This window comes from Penaeus monodon, chromosome 35 (genome assembly GCF_015228065.2).
Source record: "Penaeus monodon isolate SGIC_2016 chromosome 35, NSTDA_Pmon_1, whole genome shotgun sequence".
NCBI lineage: Eukaryota > Metazoa > Arthropoda > Malacostraca > Decapoda > Penaeidae > Penaeus > Penaeus monodon.
Genome location: NC_051420.1, coordinates 3,852,143 through 3,872,142, shown reverse-complemented (window position 1 = coordinate 3,872,142; position 20,000 = coordinate 3,852,143). Strand labels below are relative to the sequence as shown.

The following is a 20,000-nucleotide window of genomic DNA, read 5'->3' as shown; positions in this document are numbered from 1 at the left end:
ATCCCTCTCCCCTTTTTTCCCCCCTTTCCTTTATTTCTACCCCCCCCTTTCCCCCTCCCCCCCTCCCTTCCCCCCTCCCTCCCCCCCTCCTTCCCCCTCCCCCCCTCCCTCCCTCCCTCCCTCCCCCCCTCCCTTTCCCTCCCCCCCCCTCCCTCCCCCCTTTCCTTCCCCCCCTTCCCCCTCCCTCCCCCCCTTCCCTCCCCCCCTCCCCCCTCCCCCCTCCCCCCCTCCCCCCCCTCCCTCCCTCCCCCTCCTTTTTCCCCTTTTTTTCACTTTTTACTTTTTTTTCTGTTGTGGTTACTTCTTAGTGATTACAAAACGCCTGCCAACCCTGTCGCTAGGTGGCGTGGCGGTTGTAGGTGGCGGGTACGTGCGGCAGGCGAAGGTGACGATGGAGGTGCGGAAAAAAAAATTATGGCAAGGTGTGAAGGGGTTTATGGCAAGGCCCTGCGGTCAGCTTATTCGTGATAGTGATAGCGATGGTGACAAAAAAAAAGGGGAAAAAGAGAGAGAAAAGGAAAGAGGAGAAAAGAAAATAGAGAGAAAAAAAGGAAAGAAAAGAAAAGAAAAGAAAGAAAAAAAAAGGCAAAGATATACAGAAGAAGAGAAAAGGGAAGTCAGTGTTAAATGGTTATGTTGATAATGACAAAAAAAAAGGAAAGTGATATTGATGGTGATAAAAAAAAGAAAAAAAAGAGGGTCAGTGTAAAATGGTGATGATGATAATGTTAAAAAGAAAAAAAAGAAAAATGTAAAGGGTCATATCGAAAAGAAATTGAAAAATGGGGAGGGGTGTATGTAAAAAAGAGAGAGAGAGAGAGAGAGGGGAGAGAGAGAGAGAGAGAGAGAGGGGAAAAGAGAGAGGGGAGAAAAGGAGAAGTAGAGAGCGGAAGAGAGGGGGGGGGGGCCGAACAGTCGGAAGGGTGAGGCATTTGTTTGTTTGTTTTTAATTAGACCCGGCTTATTTTACCATTTTTTGTACGTTCGTGATCTTTAATCTTTTTTTTTTCTTTTTTTTTTGAGAGAGACGGAGGGAGAGAGAGAGGGGGGGATTGTGCGTGTTTTTGGTCCTTTGAGGGTAAGTAGGGGAAAGGGGAAAAAAATGGGGGATAGAACGGAGTAAAGGAAGGAGGAAGGGTTGGGGGAAGTGCCGTTTTCGGGAGTTGGAAGTGTTTTGCCCTCGAGGGGGAAATACAAAAATACCAAAAACAAAACCGCGCACACACACAACAAACTCCAAAAAAACAAACAAACAAAAACAAAAACACACACACACACACACACAAAACCCCACCCACACGCACCCCGCACAAACCCCACGCCCCCCAAAGCCCCCCAACGCACGCACGCCCCCCACACACACACACACACGCACAATAAAAAAATAGATAAAAAGGACCCGGCTCTGTCCCCTTCCCGTATCCTCCGGGGAAAGGGCCCAATTTAGGTCACAGTCCGGGGGGCCCGAAAAGGTTTTCTTGGAGGGTATTTCCCGGGAGAGGAAAGAGGGGGGGGGGAGAGGGGGGTAAAGGGGGAGGGGGGGAAAAGGGAAACGGGCCCGGGATGGGGGGGGGGGGGGAGTTTGGGGAGGATGGGGGAAGGAAAGGGGGGGAGGGAATTGGAAAGGGGGGAGGGAAGGGGGAGGAAAGAGAGAGGGGAAGGGGGAAGAGGGGGGAGGGGAGGGAGAGAAGGAAAGGAAAAGGGGGGAGGAAGGAAGGGGGGGAGAAGGATTTGGGGAAAAAAAGGAAGGGAAAGGAAAGGGGAGGAAGGAAGGAATTTAGAAAAAAGGAAGGGATGGAAGGGGGAGGGGAAGGGTTAAGGGAAAACGGAAAAAGGGGGAAAAAGAGAGACGGGGGGATGAGAAGAGAGGGGGGAGGGAAGGAAAGAGGTAAAGAGGGAGGGAGAGGCTCTTCGACAAGTTATTGAGACAGACGACTAGATCTTAAAAGAATGAGGTAAGATGCGTTACCCTAACTCTCAAAGAGCGAATGAGAGCAGGAAGGAGAGAGAAACAGGGAGAGGAGATGGAGATGGAGATGATGATGGGGATGGGGATGATGATGGAGATGATGGAGATGATGATGGAGATGATGATGGAGATGATGATGGAGATGATGATGGGGATGGAGATGGAGATGGAGATGGGGATGGGGATGGGGATGGAGATGGAGATGGAGATGGAGATGGGGATGAAAGAGGTGGAGAGAAAGAGAAAGAGGTGGAGAGAAAGAGAAAGAGGTGGAGAGAGAGAGAAAGGGGTGGAGAGAAAGAGAAAGAGGTGGAGAGAAAGAGAAAGAGGTGGAGAGAAAGAGAAAGGTGGAAGAAAGAGAAAGAGGTAGAGAGAAAAAGAGAAAGAGAGCGAAAATAGTACAGAAAAAAAATACATTACTCATGGTATGTCAGTTATTCCCACGAGGCGTCACTATTTTTTTAACATTTTTTTTCTCTCTCTTGTCACCTAGGTTATTGATTTTTAATATTATGATTTCTCAAAAAAAAAAAAAAAGATATAATGGGGCCAGCGCAATTAATTTCATTAGCTTCTTATACGAAATAGAATTTGTAAAGATCCGTAATGATGACGAGAATTATGATATTGATAAGAATAATCATTAATGGGTTAATAATAATTCCAGTGATGATAATCATAGCTTACATAATGAAAGTATATAGATAAAAATTGTAATATAACTGATTTGTATTATTTTTATATCGATATTCGTGATAAATATTACTACTATCAATAACGACAAAAAATAAAGATAGTAAGAATAACAATAATTATATTAACAGTGAATTAAAAGGAAAATGTTTAGGCTGAATTCCTGAAATCCTTCTGCTGAAAAGGATACGGTGCTGAAGTCAGTCATTTCATCCATGTCAGTTTTTTTTTCTCCCTCTTGCTGTATCTTTTTCTATCGCTTTTTATTTCTTTCTCTGTCTATCGATTTATCTATTTGCCTATTTATCTCTCTCTCTCTCTCTCTCTCTCATTCTTTCTTTCTTTTCCCTCTTCACTTACCCCTTCTCCTATCCCCCTCTATCTCTCCCTCTCCCTCCCTACCCCTCTATCTCCCTTCCCCTCACCCTCTCCCCTTCCCTTTCCCCCTTCTCCTTTCTCCTTCCCTTTCCCCCTTCTTTCCCTTTCTCCCTTCTTTCTCCTTTCTCCCTTCTTTCTCCTTTCTCCCTTTTCCTTTCTCCCTTCTTTCTCCTTTCTCCCTTCTTTCTCCCCCTCCCTTTTCCCTTCTCCTCCCCTCTCTCTCTTCTCCCCTCTTTCTTCTGCGTACATTTTATCGTTGGCAGGAGTTCCCCGTGTCTTCGTGTGCGTAAGAGGCAAGTGGGAAAGCGTGTAGTAAAAAAAAAGAAAGGTAAAAAAAAAAGGAATTTAGAGGTAATGTTTAAAAGTTACGTTTTTTTTCTAACGTGTGATGGTCGATTTTCTTCTCTGTTTTGTTTAGTTAATGTTTAGTTCTGTTGGCTCTCCGGTGTAAATGTGGTAGATAGATAGATTGATAGATATATGGATAGAAAGGCAAGCAGGGAGGGAGGCAGGCAGGCAGGCATGCATGGAGAAAAGCAGGCGGCAGATAGGCAGACAGACAGACACAGACAGACAGGCACAGGCAGACAGACACAGACAGACAGACACAAGACAGACAGACAGAAAGACAGACAGACAGAATGATATTATATATATATATATATATATATATATATATATATATATATATATATATATATATATATATAACGTACATAAGTATGTCTGTGTATGCGTATGTAGGTAAGTAGGCTGGTAAATATTTCTAGCAATGTTTATTATGTGTGTGTTTGTGCGCGCGTGCGTGCGTGTGTGTGTTTGTGTGTGTGTGTGTGTGTGTGTGTGTGTGTGTGTGTGTGTGTGTGTGTGTGTGTGTGTGTGTGTGTGTGTGTGTGTGTGTGTGTGTGTGCCTGGCTATCTGCCTATACGGCAATTCCTAGAAACTGACGCTCCTGTGTAAAGGGAGTCAAAGAACACGAAAGACAGACAAACAAACGGAGGAGGAATGGCTGATCTGAAAAACATAACTCTGACCTTTTGTGCGAGGAAGTGACCGAAGCCGGAAAAGAGGTCACGCTTTTTTTTTTTTTTTTTTTTTTTTTTGCTTGCTTGTAACGCATTTCTCTTTGTTTCTTCTCCTCTCTGTATCTTTTCTCTTGCTCTGTTTCTCTCTCTGTCTTTTCTGTTCTTTTTATTGTTTTATCTTCTGCTGTCTCTGTCTGCCACGTCTCTTTCTCGCTCTCTGTCTGTCTCTCACCTCTCCCTCTCTCTCTCTCACCCCCCCTCCCTCTCTCTCTCTCTCTCTCTCTCTCTCTCTCTCTCTCCTCTCTCTCCTCTCTCCCTCTCATCTCTCTCTCTCTCTCTCCTCTCTCTCTCTTTTCTCTCTCTCTCTCTCCTCTCTCTCTCTCTCTCTCTCTCTCTCTTCTCTCTCTCTCTCTCTCTCTCTCTCTCTCTCTCTCTCTCTCTCTCCCACCCTCTCTCTCTCTCCTCTCTCCCACCCCCCCCCTCTCTCTCTCTCTCACCTCTCTCTCTCTCTCACCCCCTCTCCCTCTCTCTCTCTCTCCTCTCATCTCTCCTCTCTCCTCTCTCTCTCTCTTCTCCTCTTCTCTCTCTCTCTCTCTCTCTCTCTCTCTCACCTCTCTCTCTCTCTCACCCCTCTTCTCATTTCTCTCCTTCCCTCTCCTCGTCTCCCTCTCTCCTTTCCTCTACTTTCTCCCTCTCTCATTTTTACTCATCGCCCCCTCTCCTTCTTCATCTTCTGCAATCATCTTTTTATCTTGCTTGTATTACTCTCCCTTCATGTTTTCCTAGAGACTGAAGCCAAGTCATGTGCTTTACACAATGATAGGCATTTTAGGTCAGGTGCATGACATTTCTGGGGTTTTGTTTATATATATGAAGTTATGAGGCACTTCGATTTTCATGCACTGCTGTCAGGCGCGTTTCGGTGTGTGTGTGTGTTTTTTCTGTCTCTGTCTGTCTGTCTGTCTCTCTCTCTCTCTCTCTCTCTCTCTCTCTGCTCTCTCTCTCTAGCTCTCTCTCTCTCTCTCTCTCTCTCTCTCTCTCTCTCTCTTCTCTCTCTCTCTCTCTCTCTCTGTGTGTGTGTGTGTGTCGTTTCTTTTGCTTGATGTAGGTCATGTGTGCTTAAACGTTTTGTTTTTGTTTTGTTCTGTCAAGCAAGTATCTGTCTGTCTCTCTATCCCCCCCCCTCTCTCTCCTCTCTCTCTCTCTCTCTCTCTCTCTCTCTCCTCTCTCTCTCTCTCTCTCTCTCTCTCTCTCTCTCTCTCCTCTCTCTCTCTCTCTCTCTCTCTTTCTCTCTCATAATTATAACGATAATAATAATAATAATGATATAATAATAATAATAATAATAATAATTAGTTGTAATAGTGAGTAGGAATAGTAATATTTCTAGTAGTATTAGTACAATAATAATAGCATCAGTAATAGTAATAACAGTAGTAATAGGATCATATGTTTACGTGTGTAATTTATAATTGATGTTACTCAGGTATGCACACATACGCATACATATATGTGCACACAGACACACGCACACGTATTCACATACACTGTTCACAATATAAGGAAATTTTGGAATGTGTGCGCAAGACGTGTGCGTACATGTATGTGTGAGTGTAAAGTAGCGTGTGTGTGTTTAAGCGACATGTGTATATACGCTGTGATATATTTTGTGTGTAAGTGCGTGTGCGTAAGTGATATATATGTTTGTGTGCGTAAGTGATATGTGTGTGTACGCGGTTATGAATATACATGTATTCATACATACATGCATATATATATATATATATATATATATATATATATATATATATATATATATATATGTATATATGTATGTATATATATTCATATCTATCTATCTATCTATATATATATATACACACATGCGTGTGTGTGCGTGTGCATGTGTGTGCGCAAGTGTGAAAGAGAGATTCAAAGAAAGAAAGCGAGAAAGGAAAAGGAAAAGAAAACGAGAAAGAGAGGGAAAGAGAAAGAAAGAAAAAAAAAAAGAAAGATATTCTCTCTCTCCTCCAAACCGTTCTAGGAAAAAAAAATAGGCTGAAAGACTTTCTAAAATTACGCAAAGTATTTCCGTATTGTGAAAAGTTGGCACTGAATCTTTTGTGTTTCTTACGCGTTCGAGATAAACGAAAAAAAAAACAAGATAAACCTTTTTATAACTCTTTCTTTTCCTTAATGAATATGTTTTTTTTATTTTTGTAAAGTGTGCTTAAAGTAAAAGGATTAGAGAAATGTTTTTTTTATGTATTGTGTAATCGTATTTTTTTTTTTACTTTTATTTTATGTACGTGTTTTTATAGGCCTAAGGGACAAAGGAAGATTGAATTTTGCTCTACTGTTTTGAGATATATTTGAGATATATATATTGAGATATTGAGTTATATATATTTTGAGATATATATTGAGATACTGATATATATGTATATATATATATATATATATATATATATATATATATATATATATATATATATATATATTGAGATGTGTCTGAGATACATATTGAGACATTAAAATATGTGTATATTATTATATATATTATATATATATAATTTTTTTTTAGATATATTTGAGATATATATTGAGATAATGATATATATATATATATATATATATATATATATATATATATATATATATATATATTTGGGATATATGTATTGAGATCCATTGAGGAGAATTTTTGCTTATGGCTACAATAAGTAAAACAAAGTGGATTTTAAAATATATTTTCGAAATAATGCAAAATCAAATGAAAATGAAGAAAGTGAAATATTTGAATGCAAAAGTATTTAAGATGAAGCCAATTATATTATGGAAATGCATACAATAATACGAGGGGAAGGAGAAGAATATGGAGACAATAAAAGAGAAGTAGGGTAATGATAATAATACTAATGATAATGATAATAAATGTAATGATAATGATAATAGTAATGATAATGATAATAATAGTAATGATAATGATAATAGTAATGATGATGATAATAGTAATGATAATGGTGATGATAGTATTGGTAATGATAATAGTGATAATGATAGTAATAATACCATTAATGGTATTAATAATAATGGTAATAATGAAGAGATATGAAGAAAAAGAAATAAAGGGGGAGGAAGATAAAGAAAAAGAGAAAAGAAAAGGAAGATAAAAAAAGGTCGTAAAACAAAAACAAAAAGGCAAATAAGAGAAGGAGGAAAAATAAGTCGAATAATAATAAAAACAAACGAGAAGAAAATAAATAAGGTAGAAAAGGAAGAAAGAGAATATTAATAACAAAGAGGAATCGACTCAGAATGAAAGGAATCTCGGCGTCATTTTTTTTTTTTTTTTTTTTAATTGTCTTCCACTTATTTTTTTTTACGTTTAAGTCAAGGTTTTTGGTATTTTAATAACTTTGTGGGATTTATTTGTGGTCGTCTTTAAAAAAAAAAGAGGGGGGGGGGGTTGTCTTTTTAGTTAAATCGTAAAATTGGTGGTTCATTTTGCTGTATTTTAGTTTCCTGTCTTGGCTTATTAGATACTTTTTTTTTTTTTGGGGGGGGGGGTTGTTTTACGTTTTGAAATTTGTTTACATTTATTTCTTTTACTTATTTTTTGTTATTCTAAAACTTTTTCGTCCGTTCGCTCCCCTAAATATCATTATAAGCATTGAATATCAGAGAAAGAGAAAGAGAGAGAGAGAGAAACTTTACTTTCAATTTGACGAGTTTTAGGCTTAGATTTTTTACTCGCCACATATTTATCATTTTTTCTTTGCATACACATGACTCTTACTCACTTCAGCCATCACTCATATTTCGATGAGTCATACAACCCTCGAGATGTACCCTATATCGATCCCGGCTTAGAGAGGGAGAGAAAAAGGGGATAGATAGTGAGGGAAAGGGAGAGAGAGAAGGGGGAGGGATAGGGAGAGGGAGGGATAGGGAGAGGGGGAGGGAGGGATGGATAGAGAGAGAGAAAGAGGAGAGGGAGAGGGGGAGGGAAGGATGGATAGGGAGAGAGAAAGAGAAGGAGAGGGAGAGGGGGAGAGATAGGGATAAGGATAGGGAGAGGATGAGAGAGAGGGAGAGAGAAAGAAGGAGGGAGAAAGACTAGGGGGCAGAGGGACGAGAAGAGAAGAGGAGAGAAAAGAAAGTCTAAGAATAGAAAGGGAGAGAAGGAAGGAAAAGGAGAGAGAAAGGATCAAAAAGGAAGAAGAAAAGGTGAAGAGAGAGAGAGGGACATCATGTCACTATAAATGCTAATGCCAGACTAAGGGTATATATATACGCGGAGGCCTGTGTCATCTTATCTTGACGGGGGTGTCTGTGTGTGGGACAGTATCTTAAAGATGTTTATATATATATCTTAAGGTTGAAATAATGATGTGTTTCTTGAATACGACTATAGAATAAACTTGAAAAATATTGAATTCCTGTTTCTTCATGATTGTTTTTTTTTTTCGTTTGATTCGAAAGATTTTAGATTTTTTTTTGGAGAATAAAAAAATAGAGACCTTTTTTTTAATGAATTTATTAATTTCTTGGGTGTCGTTAATGGAGACAAAGAAAGGATTTTTTTTTATCCACTTTTCTTTTGTCTGACTATTTTTCTTTCTTTTTTTCTGTTCTTGAAGATGACAACAGAGGCTTAAAAAGGATATTAATTCTCCTCTCTCTCTCTCCTCTCTCTCTCTCTCTCTCTCTCTCTCTCTCTCTCTCTCTCTCTCTCTCTCTTTCTGTCAGAGATGAACCAGGTTGAGGAAGAATTTTCTTTTCTTTTTGTTAACGTTAGTTTTTGTTCTTATGATTATTAAGTGTGTATTTCTATGTTTATGCATATATATGTATATGTATATATATGTATATGTGTATATATGTGTTTATGTGTATCTATATGTGTATATGAATATATATATATATATATATATATGTGAATATATATATATGTGTGTGTGTGTGTGTGTGTGTGTGTGTGTGTGTGTGTGTGTGTGTGTATCATCACCACCATCATCAAAAGCAGCATCCCCATCCTCTTGTTGTATCATATTTAATATTGCCACTTTTCCTCAGTTTGTTGAAATGAAATGAAGCGCAGCCACGCATTGAGAAAGTCCGCCTTCGGTAGTTTTTTCTTTGTATTTTTTTTCTATATATATTTGCAACAACACCAACAAAAAACGCACATAACGACAACAATGACAGAGATTTTTTTTTCTTTTTTTCTTTTCATCCTTAGAAAAAAAAATCAGGAGAAGCTGATATTAGCGTTTTTCTTCTCATTGTAACTTACATAACAATGTGACAATAACAAAAACAAGGAAAAGGAACATAAGTAACTTCCGTAACAAAAACAGAAACAAAAACAACAAGAGAAACAGGAGGCAGGAAGATAACACTTACGTAGTAATAACAGAAACAAGAACAAGAACAAAAAAAAAAAAAAAAAAAAAGATAAGTGGAGATTAGTAACTTGCGTAACAGAAACTATAATTACAACAAAATCGGTATCAAAAAAATACAAGGAGAAGAAAAATACTTCTATTTCCTCTCACGCAACAACAGTAATAAGAACAGTAACAACAAAAAACAATAACAGCACCAATAACGAAAAAAAAAAACGGAAAAATAGCAGCATCAACAATAACAAGTAACAACAAGAACAAGAAAAACAACAAGAGTACAGCGTGGAGAGAACACATCCCTCCTGCAGAAGTTCGTGGGCGCAGGAGCAGACGGAAGCGACGAATTCTACACGGTCTTTCTTGGCCATTCCACAGCTTGAATTGTTTCAGTGTACCTCGCGACCCCGCCATAACAACGGGGGGTGGGGGTCTCTAACTACGCACGCACACGCAAGGACACACGGATAAACACACGCACAGATATGGACAAGGGCACGGACAGGGGGTTATAGATATATGTACATACATAGGCATAATGAAACAGGGTTATTGGATGTAGATAGACGCGCATACGCACGGGCACAGGTACAGACGCACGCACGCATTCATTCACTCACGCACTCACGTACTCACGCACACACACGCACCACATATTATATCCTATCCCAGGACCATGGCCCCATGCCATTAACGAGAATACCATGGATAGAAGTGACTGTGACAGATTGAAGCGAAATCTACCATAACAACTCTTGTATGGCACGCCTTTCACTGTTGCCAGTGCCATTAGAAAAGATTATGGTATTAGTGTCATATCAGTAAAGCTTTAACGCGTTGGACTTGATCTGGTAACATTGGTATTCGTTTTTTTTTCTCCATTTCTGTTTTTGATCTTGTATTCCTTTCTTTTTTCTTTCTTTCGTTCTCTCTCATTCCTTCACTCCCTCTCTTCCCTCTCTCAGTCCCCATCCTCTTTCTGTGTATCTTCCCCCCTCCCTCCCTCCTTCATTCCCTCCCTTTTTCCTATCTATCTACATTTCTTTATATATCTTTCTATTTCTCTATAAATATCTTTATCCATGTCCATCTCTCTCTGAATTCTGACTCATATGTTTTTTTTCTGTGAAGCTGACTTATGTTTGACATGTTTTGCTATCATTATCATAAAAACACAGATAAACAAAACACTTAGTATTTAGTGTTTTCTGTCACTGGTTGTATTTAACAACAAGCTAAACAGAATGCCATCCAAATTGGCTAGTTATTATTATCTTTATCAACAAATTCTAAATGCAGCACTCTCGCTCTCACTCGCTCGCTCTCACTCTCTCACTATCATCCTCTCTTTCTCTCCCTCTCACCCTCGCTCTCTCGGAAGTCATCAGTTTTAAAGATAAATGTCTTTAACCATCTCTCTCCTCTAATACATTCCTGCGGGTAAAGATTAGTTTATTGCTAGTCAGTGGGATCGCAAACAGCCACCTTAAAGTTCGTTAGACTGTTCTTGAAAAAGTAAGATGGTAACACACACACACTCTTACTCTCACTTACACTCACTCTCTCTCACTCACTCACTCACTCTCACTCTCACTCTGTACGTTTGAGAGAGTGAGAGAGAGAGAGAAAATGGGAGATCACATCTACCTAACTTTATGCCAACCTTGATTAATTTGTACAGTCTAAAGCCATTTACTGTGTTGTAGCTTTGTCCCATTTTTATATGGGGTCGCTAAATTTACCAAACTTAAAACCTCAATATCATATTAAGTTTACCTGAATTTACCTTAAAAAAAAAAAAAATGTACCTCTGCCATCCCTTATATATCAGGATTTTGGTTTTGATAATTGCCATTGTGTAACCATACATCTTTTAGCGAATATGGCAAGGTGACTTCAAGGGGTGGATTTAGTGGGTAATATATAGGAATTTTATCTCGCCAAGATGTAGGTTATTTTTTTCCTTACTACGTTCATTAAGCCGAGGTCGTTAACCTTTCTGTGAGCATGGGATTCGAACACTGCCTTATTTTTGTTCTTGTTCTATCTATTGTCTGTTCCTTTTTTAAAACTCTTTCCTTCTATCTCTATTTCTGTGCCTTTATCCTTTCTCTTTCCTGTCTGTTCCGTATCCCTCGCTCTTTCTCTCTCTCTCACTCTCTCCCCCTCTCCCTCTCTCTCCTCTCTCCCTCTCCTCTCTTCTCTCTCCCCTCTCCCTTCCCCTCTTTCTCTCTCTCTCCTCTCTCCTCCTCTCTCTCTCTCTTTCCTCTTTCTCTCCTCTCTCTCTCCTCTCTCTCGTTCTTCATCTCCCTCTCTCTCTCATCTCCACCCTACGCTCTTTCCTCTCTCACGCTCCTTCCAACTTAATTCCTGCCAATTTAAACACGTGAACGCTGGCCATGTCTTATTAAACGCGCACGATTTTTTTGTTCTTTTTATTACACACTGCCTAAATTACACAAGTACACTGATGCTTCAATCAGTGTGTGTCTATTCTTGGCCTGTGAGCAACCCATGACGGCTAAAAGTACTGTCAAAGTTGATGAATTGAGCAGGAGGGGGGGTTAATTGTAGGGTTCACTCCTCGATTTAATGTTGCTGGTTTACTGTTCATGATGCGTAATGGGTTGGTGGGGGAGAAGGGGAGAGAGGGAGAGGGAGAGGAAGGGGAGAGGAAGGGGAGAGAGGAGAGGGAAGGAGGGGAGAAGGGAGAGGGAGAGGAAGGGGAGAGAGGGAGAGGGAGAGGAAGGGGAGAGAGGGAGAGGGAGAGGAAGGGGAGGGAGAGGGAGAGGAAGGGGAAGGGAGAGGGAGAGGAGGACGGGAGAAGAGAGATGAGAGGGAGAGGGAGGGAGAGGAGGAAGAGCAGGAAATGGGGGAGGGAAAGTGAAGTAATGAAAAGAGAGAGAAAAGAGAGCAATGGAAGTGAAGAAAGTGAGAGAGAAAAAAAACGAGTGACAAAGAAAAAATAATAAATGAAATAAGAGAAGGGGGAAAAAATATGAGGGGTAATTATCAACACGTATAAAAAACAGCCATAAGTTTACATGTGACAACTTGGTTGATAGACCCGAACACATTTAACGCGCGACCTCTCACTTTCGTATTGATATTGATATGTTATATATCATATCATCGTCTTCATCATCGTTTTCGTCTTCGTCTTTGTCTTCATTTTCATCATCTTCGTCTTCATCTGCATCTTCGTCGTCATCATCTTCATCTTCATCATCATCTTCCTCTTCCTGTGAATCATCTTCGTCTTCGTCTTCATCTTCATCAGCACTGGCACACCATTCATTATCGTGATGATTAATCGAACTGATGTAGATAATCTTCATAATACAGACAGTAACAATAATACTAATATAATTCCCAAAATCATCATATTTCTCTTACTCTCTCGTACTTTTCTCTTTCCTCTTCCCCAATCAAATTGTTTTGCTTATCCTGATCCCAAATAAGGCAAAAGGAATCATGGTAAAGAGAGGGAAAGAGATAGGGATTAATATTAGCAATAATAAACCATTGAGACCTCGCTGAGTATCCGACGATTGTGATTGGTCCATCCGATATGACGTCACGTGTCTTTCAACCAATCAGGAGAACTTGGTGACAGGTTCACGGAATTTCAAGGAAGAATATATATTTTTTTTCAAGTTACATTCAGGCCACTTCTGGTTGCGTAAAGATATAAATGTTCTCAAGAAAACCCAATCAGAAAATTAAATGGAAAGGAAGTAAGATAATGAAAGTGGAATATATAGAAAAGTCAGAGGACAAAAAAACAGAGGAAAAGGAGAGAAAGGTAGATAGAAAGAAAAAAGATATTAAATTAATAGCTTTAGACTTCCCTTAAGTCTCGAAATCACGTTTTCTATGATCATGTGAAGTCATGGGCCAAAGTGACATCAGTTTTAAATTCCGTAAATTTTAGGTCATGCATAACTATCGTATGTGTGTGTGTGTGTGTGTACGTGTGCGTTTGTATTTGCATTCACATGAATATGTATGCCTATAGATGTAAATTATGTACCTCAGAGGGAGAGAGAAAGAGAGAAAAATGAAGTGAGAGAGAGAGAGAGAGAGAGAGAGAGAGAGAGAGAGAGAGAGAGAGAGAGAGAGAGAGAGAGAGAGAGAGAGAACGAGAGATCGAAACCACTCACTCCCCTCAAAAATACAGTAATATCTAAAATGTTACTCAATGATTCAGTTTAACCATAAAAAATGAAATCAACCTTGTATTTAAATCGAATTCTATCAAGGAAATCTGCACGGCCCACACTCCAGGCATCTCATGGCTAAAATTAGGCGTTCTATACGTCATTGTGACTCGGCGTATCGCTAAATTTAAGCGCTTTTCTAAGCCAAAACGAGCAGTTTTGCGCTAACTTAAGCCCATGCACAATTTTGTGGGTTGCACTTATGCTGAATAGTGGAGATGGGACTTGCTATATTGAAAGAGGTCGTGTAATAAAACGATAAATTGATAGCAATCGTCATAACACAAAGCATTTCTAATTTCTAGTCAAGAGAACGCTTTTACGCTAACTGAATTATTGATAGAGCACGAACAAATTAAAATACGGGTAATGCTCTTGTTTCAAACGTTTTTTTTTCTTTTCTTTGGTAGCAGAGTAAATAGCAGTGTACGATACACTTGCATAGTGTAGATGGAATAGTTATACTGTGATTTTTATTTATTATAAATAATCATGGTAATGATCTATCAAATACTTTTCTTTATTCAGGTATGATTTTACTACTACAGTTATTGTAGTTGTTGCTTTTACTTTCATTATTATTAATATTATTACTATTCACAATAATAATAATAATAATAATAATAATAATAACAATAACAATAATTATGATAATAATAATAATAATTCTAATAATAATAATAATAATAATAGTTATTAATATTGTTGTTATTGCTGTTGCTGTTGTCATTGCCATTGTCATTAATCTTAATGTTATTATTAATGTTGTTGTAACACTAATGATAATGTATTATGATTATGATAATAATAATTATCATTATTATCAATATCGACATTATTATTATTATTATTATTATTATTATTATTATTGTTATTATTATTATTATTATCATCATCATCATCATCCAAAGAGCCCGAGATCGCGAATACTCAGACAATTAATAAAAGTCCATAATATTAGTACTTATTTTAAGATTTTAAACAAGAAAGCAAAAAAAAAAAAAAAAAAAAAGCTTTGGCGACGAAAATATATTTCATTCCTATTAATATATCATAATTCATATCATTATTATAATTATTATTATTTATTCATTTATTATTATTATTATTATTATTATTATTATTATTATTATTATTATTATTGTTATTGTTATTATTAATATCTTTATCATTATTATTATCATTATTATTATCATTTTACTTTTCGGTAAAACGAGCTCTTATTACCCATAAATTCAAATTCAAATTCAAATTCAAATTCAAATTCAAAATCAAATTCAAAATCAAATTCAAAATCAAATTCAAAATCAAATTCAAAATCAAAGTACGTCGTTTATTGTTTCAGTAGTTATTCTTTTTTTTTTCTTCTTCTTACATCATTTATACTTACGTAGTACAATAGATCAATAAGCAAAAAAAAAAAAAGGGTAAAAAAGTGTACGTGTTGAAAAAAAATAATAGGGTTTTAACGGTATGTTTATATCACAAGAAAAATAAAATGCTGTATTTGAACACAAGACGTCACTGGTATTCTAGTAATTTCTATGCGATATATAATTAATAAGTGATTAAGGAATTTGACATGAAAAAAATAGATTGGGATTATTTATTATCTGCATTATTCAAAGACAGAATAATAGAGCAAGTAATAACAGCCGTAATACTAATACTAATAATGATGTTATTGATAATAGTGAGAGCAATCATTACTGTAATATTATTTTTTTTTTTTTAAAGAACGTAATGTGAGAATTGATAACCCTTGTTTTTGTTTTTGTTAGAATTAATGATGTATTAATAACAATAATAACATTACCAGTATAAATATAACTCACAACAAAAATGCGTTAGTAGTATACGTAATATAGAAATATGCAAATTATTTCACGAGATATGTGTAGGCTAAGCATGTTAAAATTTCTGTGTCATTACTAATGTCATATACACTTAGTAATCATTGATTATATAACGATTTTTTTTCGGTAATATTAGAACTATTTTAATGTTGGCTAATTGTAATGATGATGATGGTAATGATGATTTCATGCTTAATAGTGATGATGAATAGTAACAATAATAATGATGATGGTGGTAGTGCTTATGGTAATAAGGATAATGAAGGTAGCGTTATGACATATACTGAGAATCACAATAATCATTAACATAATTAAAAAAAAAACGAAAGTAGGAAGATAGCGTAAGAAAATTAAAACAAAGTCAATAACTCAACAACACAAGAAAATTAAATCAAGGAAAAAAAATGGTACTTGGCAACTCATCTTTCATACCTGTTTGGACATTTGTTAATCTTAAATCAAGCATAATATCATCTTATTTTCCCTCTTGACTTTCCTTTTTTTTCCCCGAAGTTATTTCCCTCACAGAACCTGTGACTTGGCGTGACGTAAGCAAGAAGAGAATGCATAAAAAAATAAAGGAAAATAAAAATAAATCTATTTCCAAGACGATAGCGACGTGTGGCATCCAGCAACATCAGCATTACCACCTTTCGTAATTATTAATCAGACAAAGGGGTAATTAGCGTCGACTTGGATTAAGTGGATTTAAAAAAAATGCCCACATTTTAAAAATCCTTTTAAGTGTGTTTTGGTTGTTTTTTGTCCAAATGTGAGTGACAAGAATTTAAGTTTATATGCAAAGAAGGAATTTATTGTACGAGGACGTTTTGCATGCGTGCACGCACGCATGCACGCACGCTCACGCACATGCACACACACGCACATATACACACACACACGTACACGTACACGCACACGTACACGTACACGCACACGCACACGAACACGCACACATCCAGATATATATACACATACAGTAATTAATTAGCGAATGTGGGCACTTGAATGTATGATAAGCTGCTTACCAGAGACCCAGCCAGTCTTTGGTGGGCTATAGTTTCCGAAATTAGATCAAAGCTGTTATTATTTTCTTGTTAGCCTCTCTCTCTCTCTCTCTCTCCTCTCTCTCTCTCTCTCTCTCTCTCCTCTCTCTCTCTCCTCTTTCTACTTCTCTCTCTCTCTCTCTCCTCTCTTCTCTCTCCTGTCTTTTTTTCGACAGGATTTATCAAAGTCCAAATTGCCGTATGTCTGTATGTATTTCTCTCTCTCTCCTCTATCTCCTCATCTCTCCTCTCTCATATCTCTCTCTCTCTCTCCTTCTCTCCTCTCTCCTCTCTCTCTTCTCTCCCCTCACTCTCTCTCCCTCTCTCTCTCTCTCTCTCTCTCTCTCTCCTTCTCTCTCTCTCTCTCCTCCCCCCACACTCTCTCTCTCTCTCTCTTCGTCTTCCTTCCTCTCCCTCTATTTCCTTATGCGCGCGTGTGTGTGCGCGCGTGCGTGCGCATTTACATATACATTCTAATGCTGCCCGGGTAGAAGTTTGCTCTCCAGAAAACGGAACAATTACACAGGGAATAAAAACAACAACAATAAAACGGTATGTTATTTGATCACGAACTGCACGCTCTTTGTTTTTCATCTCGAATATAGACCCGAAGTTTTACCGAATAAGGAGGCAGGTTTTCTTCCGCCCACTCTCAGCCCCTCCCATACCTGATGCCATATCTTGCCGGGGTTACTCTTTATATCAATTTTCAACCCTAGGCCAGAGTAAAATCTCAGTAAACTAATTTTAAAACATTTACTCGATATATTTTCTTTTATATTCAGTGGTTTATTTATTTATTTAGTTAGTTTTTTGTTTATTTTATTTCTTTCTTTAGATTTTATTAATGATAATGTTTGGTTCCACCCGCTCGCTGCCACATCCCTATCTGAGGTCACCCTGCCTATGTTATTCTTTATGTCAAGTTACCAAGTTAGTGAGGAACTAAGATGCAGACAGATATAAGATACACACGTGCACTCACGCTCGTTCGCACGCATATATATATATATATATATATATATATATATATATATATATATATATATATATATATATATATATAATCTGTCTATCTATATCTATATATACCTATCTCTCTCTCTCTCTCTCTCTCTCTCTCTCTCTCCTCTCTCTCTCTCTCTCTCTCTCTTCTATATATATATATATATATATTATATATATATATATGTATATATATATATAGGTAGATAGATAGATAGACAAACAGACATGTATACATACATGCATATATATATATATATATATATATATATATATATATATATATATATATATATATATATATATATATATATATATATACCCTACGTCCAGCACACACACTCACCTACACACGCACACCCATACATAACTCATACGTACATGTATAAATGTATTTCATTAATTAACTGTTATATCTTTGTATTTTCAGTTCAAGGTACGTTGACGGGTGATGGCAGCCACGCTTCTTCAGGTTTGTTCCGTTTCTTGTTGGTCTGAGGAAAGGGGGGAAGAGAGACTGGGAGAGATAGACTGACAGGTTGGTAGATAGTGCGATAAAGCGAGAGAGGGAGAAGGGGGAAGGGTGAGGGTGAGGGTGATGGTGAGGGTGATGGTGAGGGTGATGGTGAGGGTGAGGGTGAGGTGAGGGTGATGGTGAGGGTGATGGTGAGGGTGATGGTGAGGTGATGGTGAGGGTGATGGTGAGGGTGAGGGTGAGGGTGATGGTGAGGGTGATGGTGAGGGTGAGGGGAGGGTGATGGTGAGGGTGATGGTGAGGGTGAGGGTGAGGGTGATGGTGAGGGTGATGGTGAGGGTGAGAGCGAGGGTGAAGGTGAGGGTGAGGGTGAGGGTGAGAGCGAGGGTGAAGGTGAGGGTGAGGGTGAGGGTGAGGGTGAGGGTGAGAGTAAGTATCTTTTGTCACCTTCCACCTTCAGCATCATCACAGATCAACTTCTTCCATCTACGCCTCCTCCACTTGCAGTATCTCCACCTTGCTACCTGATCCACTTGCTGTCTCATCGTCCATCCACCTTGTTACCTGATCCACTTGCTGTCTCATCACCCATCCACCTTGTTACCTGATCCACTTGCTGTCTCATCGTTTCCTATCCATCTCCGCTTTCATGACCTTCCCACCTCATCCACCTGCCCTCTCAGCATCCCTTCCACTAGTCATCCATTCACCTCATCCACCTACAGTATCATCACCTTGTTACCTGATCCACCTACCCTCTCATGACCCATCCACCTAATCCACTTGCTGTCTCATCGCCCATCCACCTTATCCACCTACGGCATCTCCACCTTGTTACCTGATCCACTTGCTGTCTCATCGTCCATCCACCTTGTTACCTGATCCACTTGCTGTCTCATCGCCCATCCACCTTATCCACCTACGGCATCTCCACCTTGTTACCTGATCCACTTGCTGCCTCATCACCCACCCACAATGTCTCCGTTTGAGCCATCCTGGCATGGTGCCGGATTTAAGGGCCATTTCCTCTTTGTCTTTACCTACTTACTATGTATTTTCTGTTTTGTGTTTGTCTTTATTTGTTTGTTTGTTTATAATTGTTGTTAATGTTGTTGTTGTGATGATGGTGATGGTGATTATGATTATCATGATCACTATTATCATCACTATTATTGTTATTATTTTTATTGTTTTATTATTGTTATTATTATTATTATTATTATTATTATTATTATTATTATTATTATTATTTATTATTATTATTGTTTTGTTGTTTTTATTATTGTTATTATTTTTTTTTACAGTTATTTTTCCTCCTTTGCTTTGATTATTTTCTTTCATTTTCCGAATCATTTTCGTCTCCCCTTTCTCTCACATTTCTCTCTCTCTCTTCTTTTATTTTATTATCTTTAACTCGTCTTCGTTCCAAGGTGTTCCTTTCCTCTCTGTTGCTTTTTCTCTTTCGCTATTCTTTTGTCCTCTGCTTCTCTTCTTCGTCTTCTTTTTCTTTCGTTTTATTTTCATGCGTTGTTTTGTTACTGATGGCTCCTTATTGTTTCTCTCTTTTCTTTCTCATCCTCTCCCTCCTTCCCTCACTCTCTCCCTCTTCTCCTTCTCCCTTTCTCCATCTTTCTGTCTCTCCCTCCCCATCCCCCCTCCCTATGACATCTCCCTCCCCCTCTCCTCCTCCTTCCACCACCCCGCTCCCCCTCTCCCCCTCCTCCTCCCACCAACTTCCCCTCTCACCCTCCTTCGCCCACCCCTCCCCCTCCTTTCCCCCCTCCCCCTCCTCCCCCTCCCCCTCTCCTCCCCTCCCCTTCTCCCGTAGCGGCGCGTGGCAGGCAGGAAATAGCGGCATTCACGGGCGGTCTGCTATGTCGTCTGCGCCCTCACGCGGGGCACCAAGTGGAAAGGACAGATAATA

The 20,000-nt window shown here is 38.4% G+C and overlaps 1 protein-coding gene across 1 annotated transcript in view; it reads left to right on the top strand.

Moving 5' to 3' along the window:
- LOC119595187 (b(0,+)-type amino acid transporter 1-like) overlaps nucleotides 1–20,000 on the top strand; it is a 104,908-nt gene that overhangs the window by 8,489 nt on the left and 76,419 nt on the right. Inside the window, exon 2 of the mRNA XM_037944356.1 lies at nucleotides 18,032–18,037. Coding sequence (XP_037800284.1) covers nucleotides 18,032–18,037 — 6 coding nt within the window. The remainder of the gene's footprint in view (nucleotides 1–18,031; nucleotides 18,038–20,000) is intronic.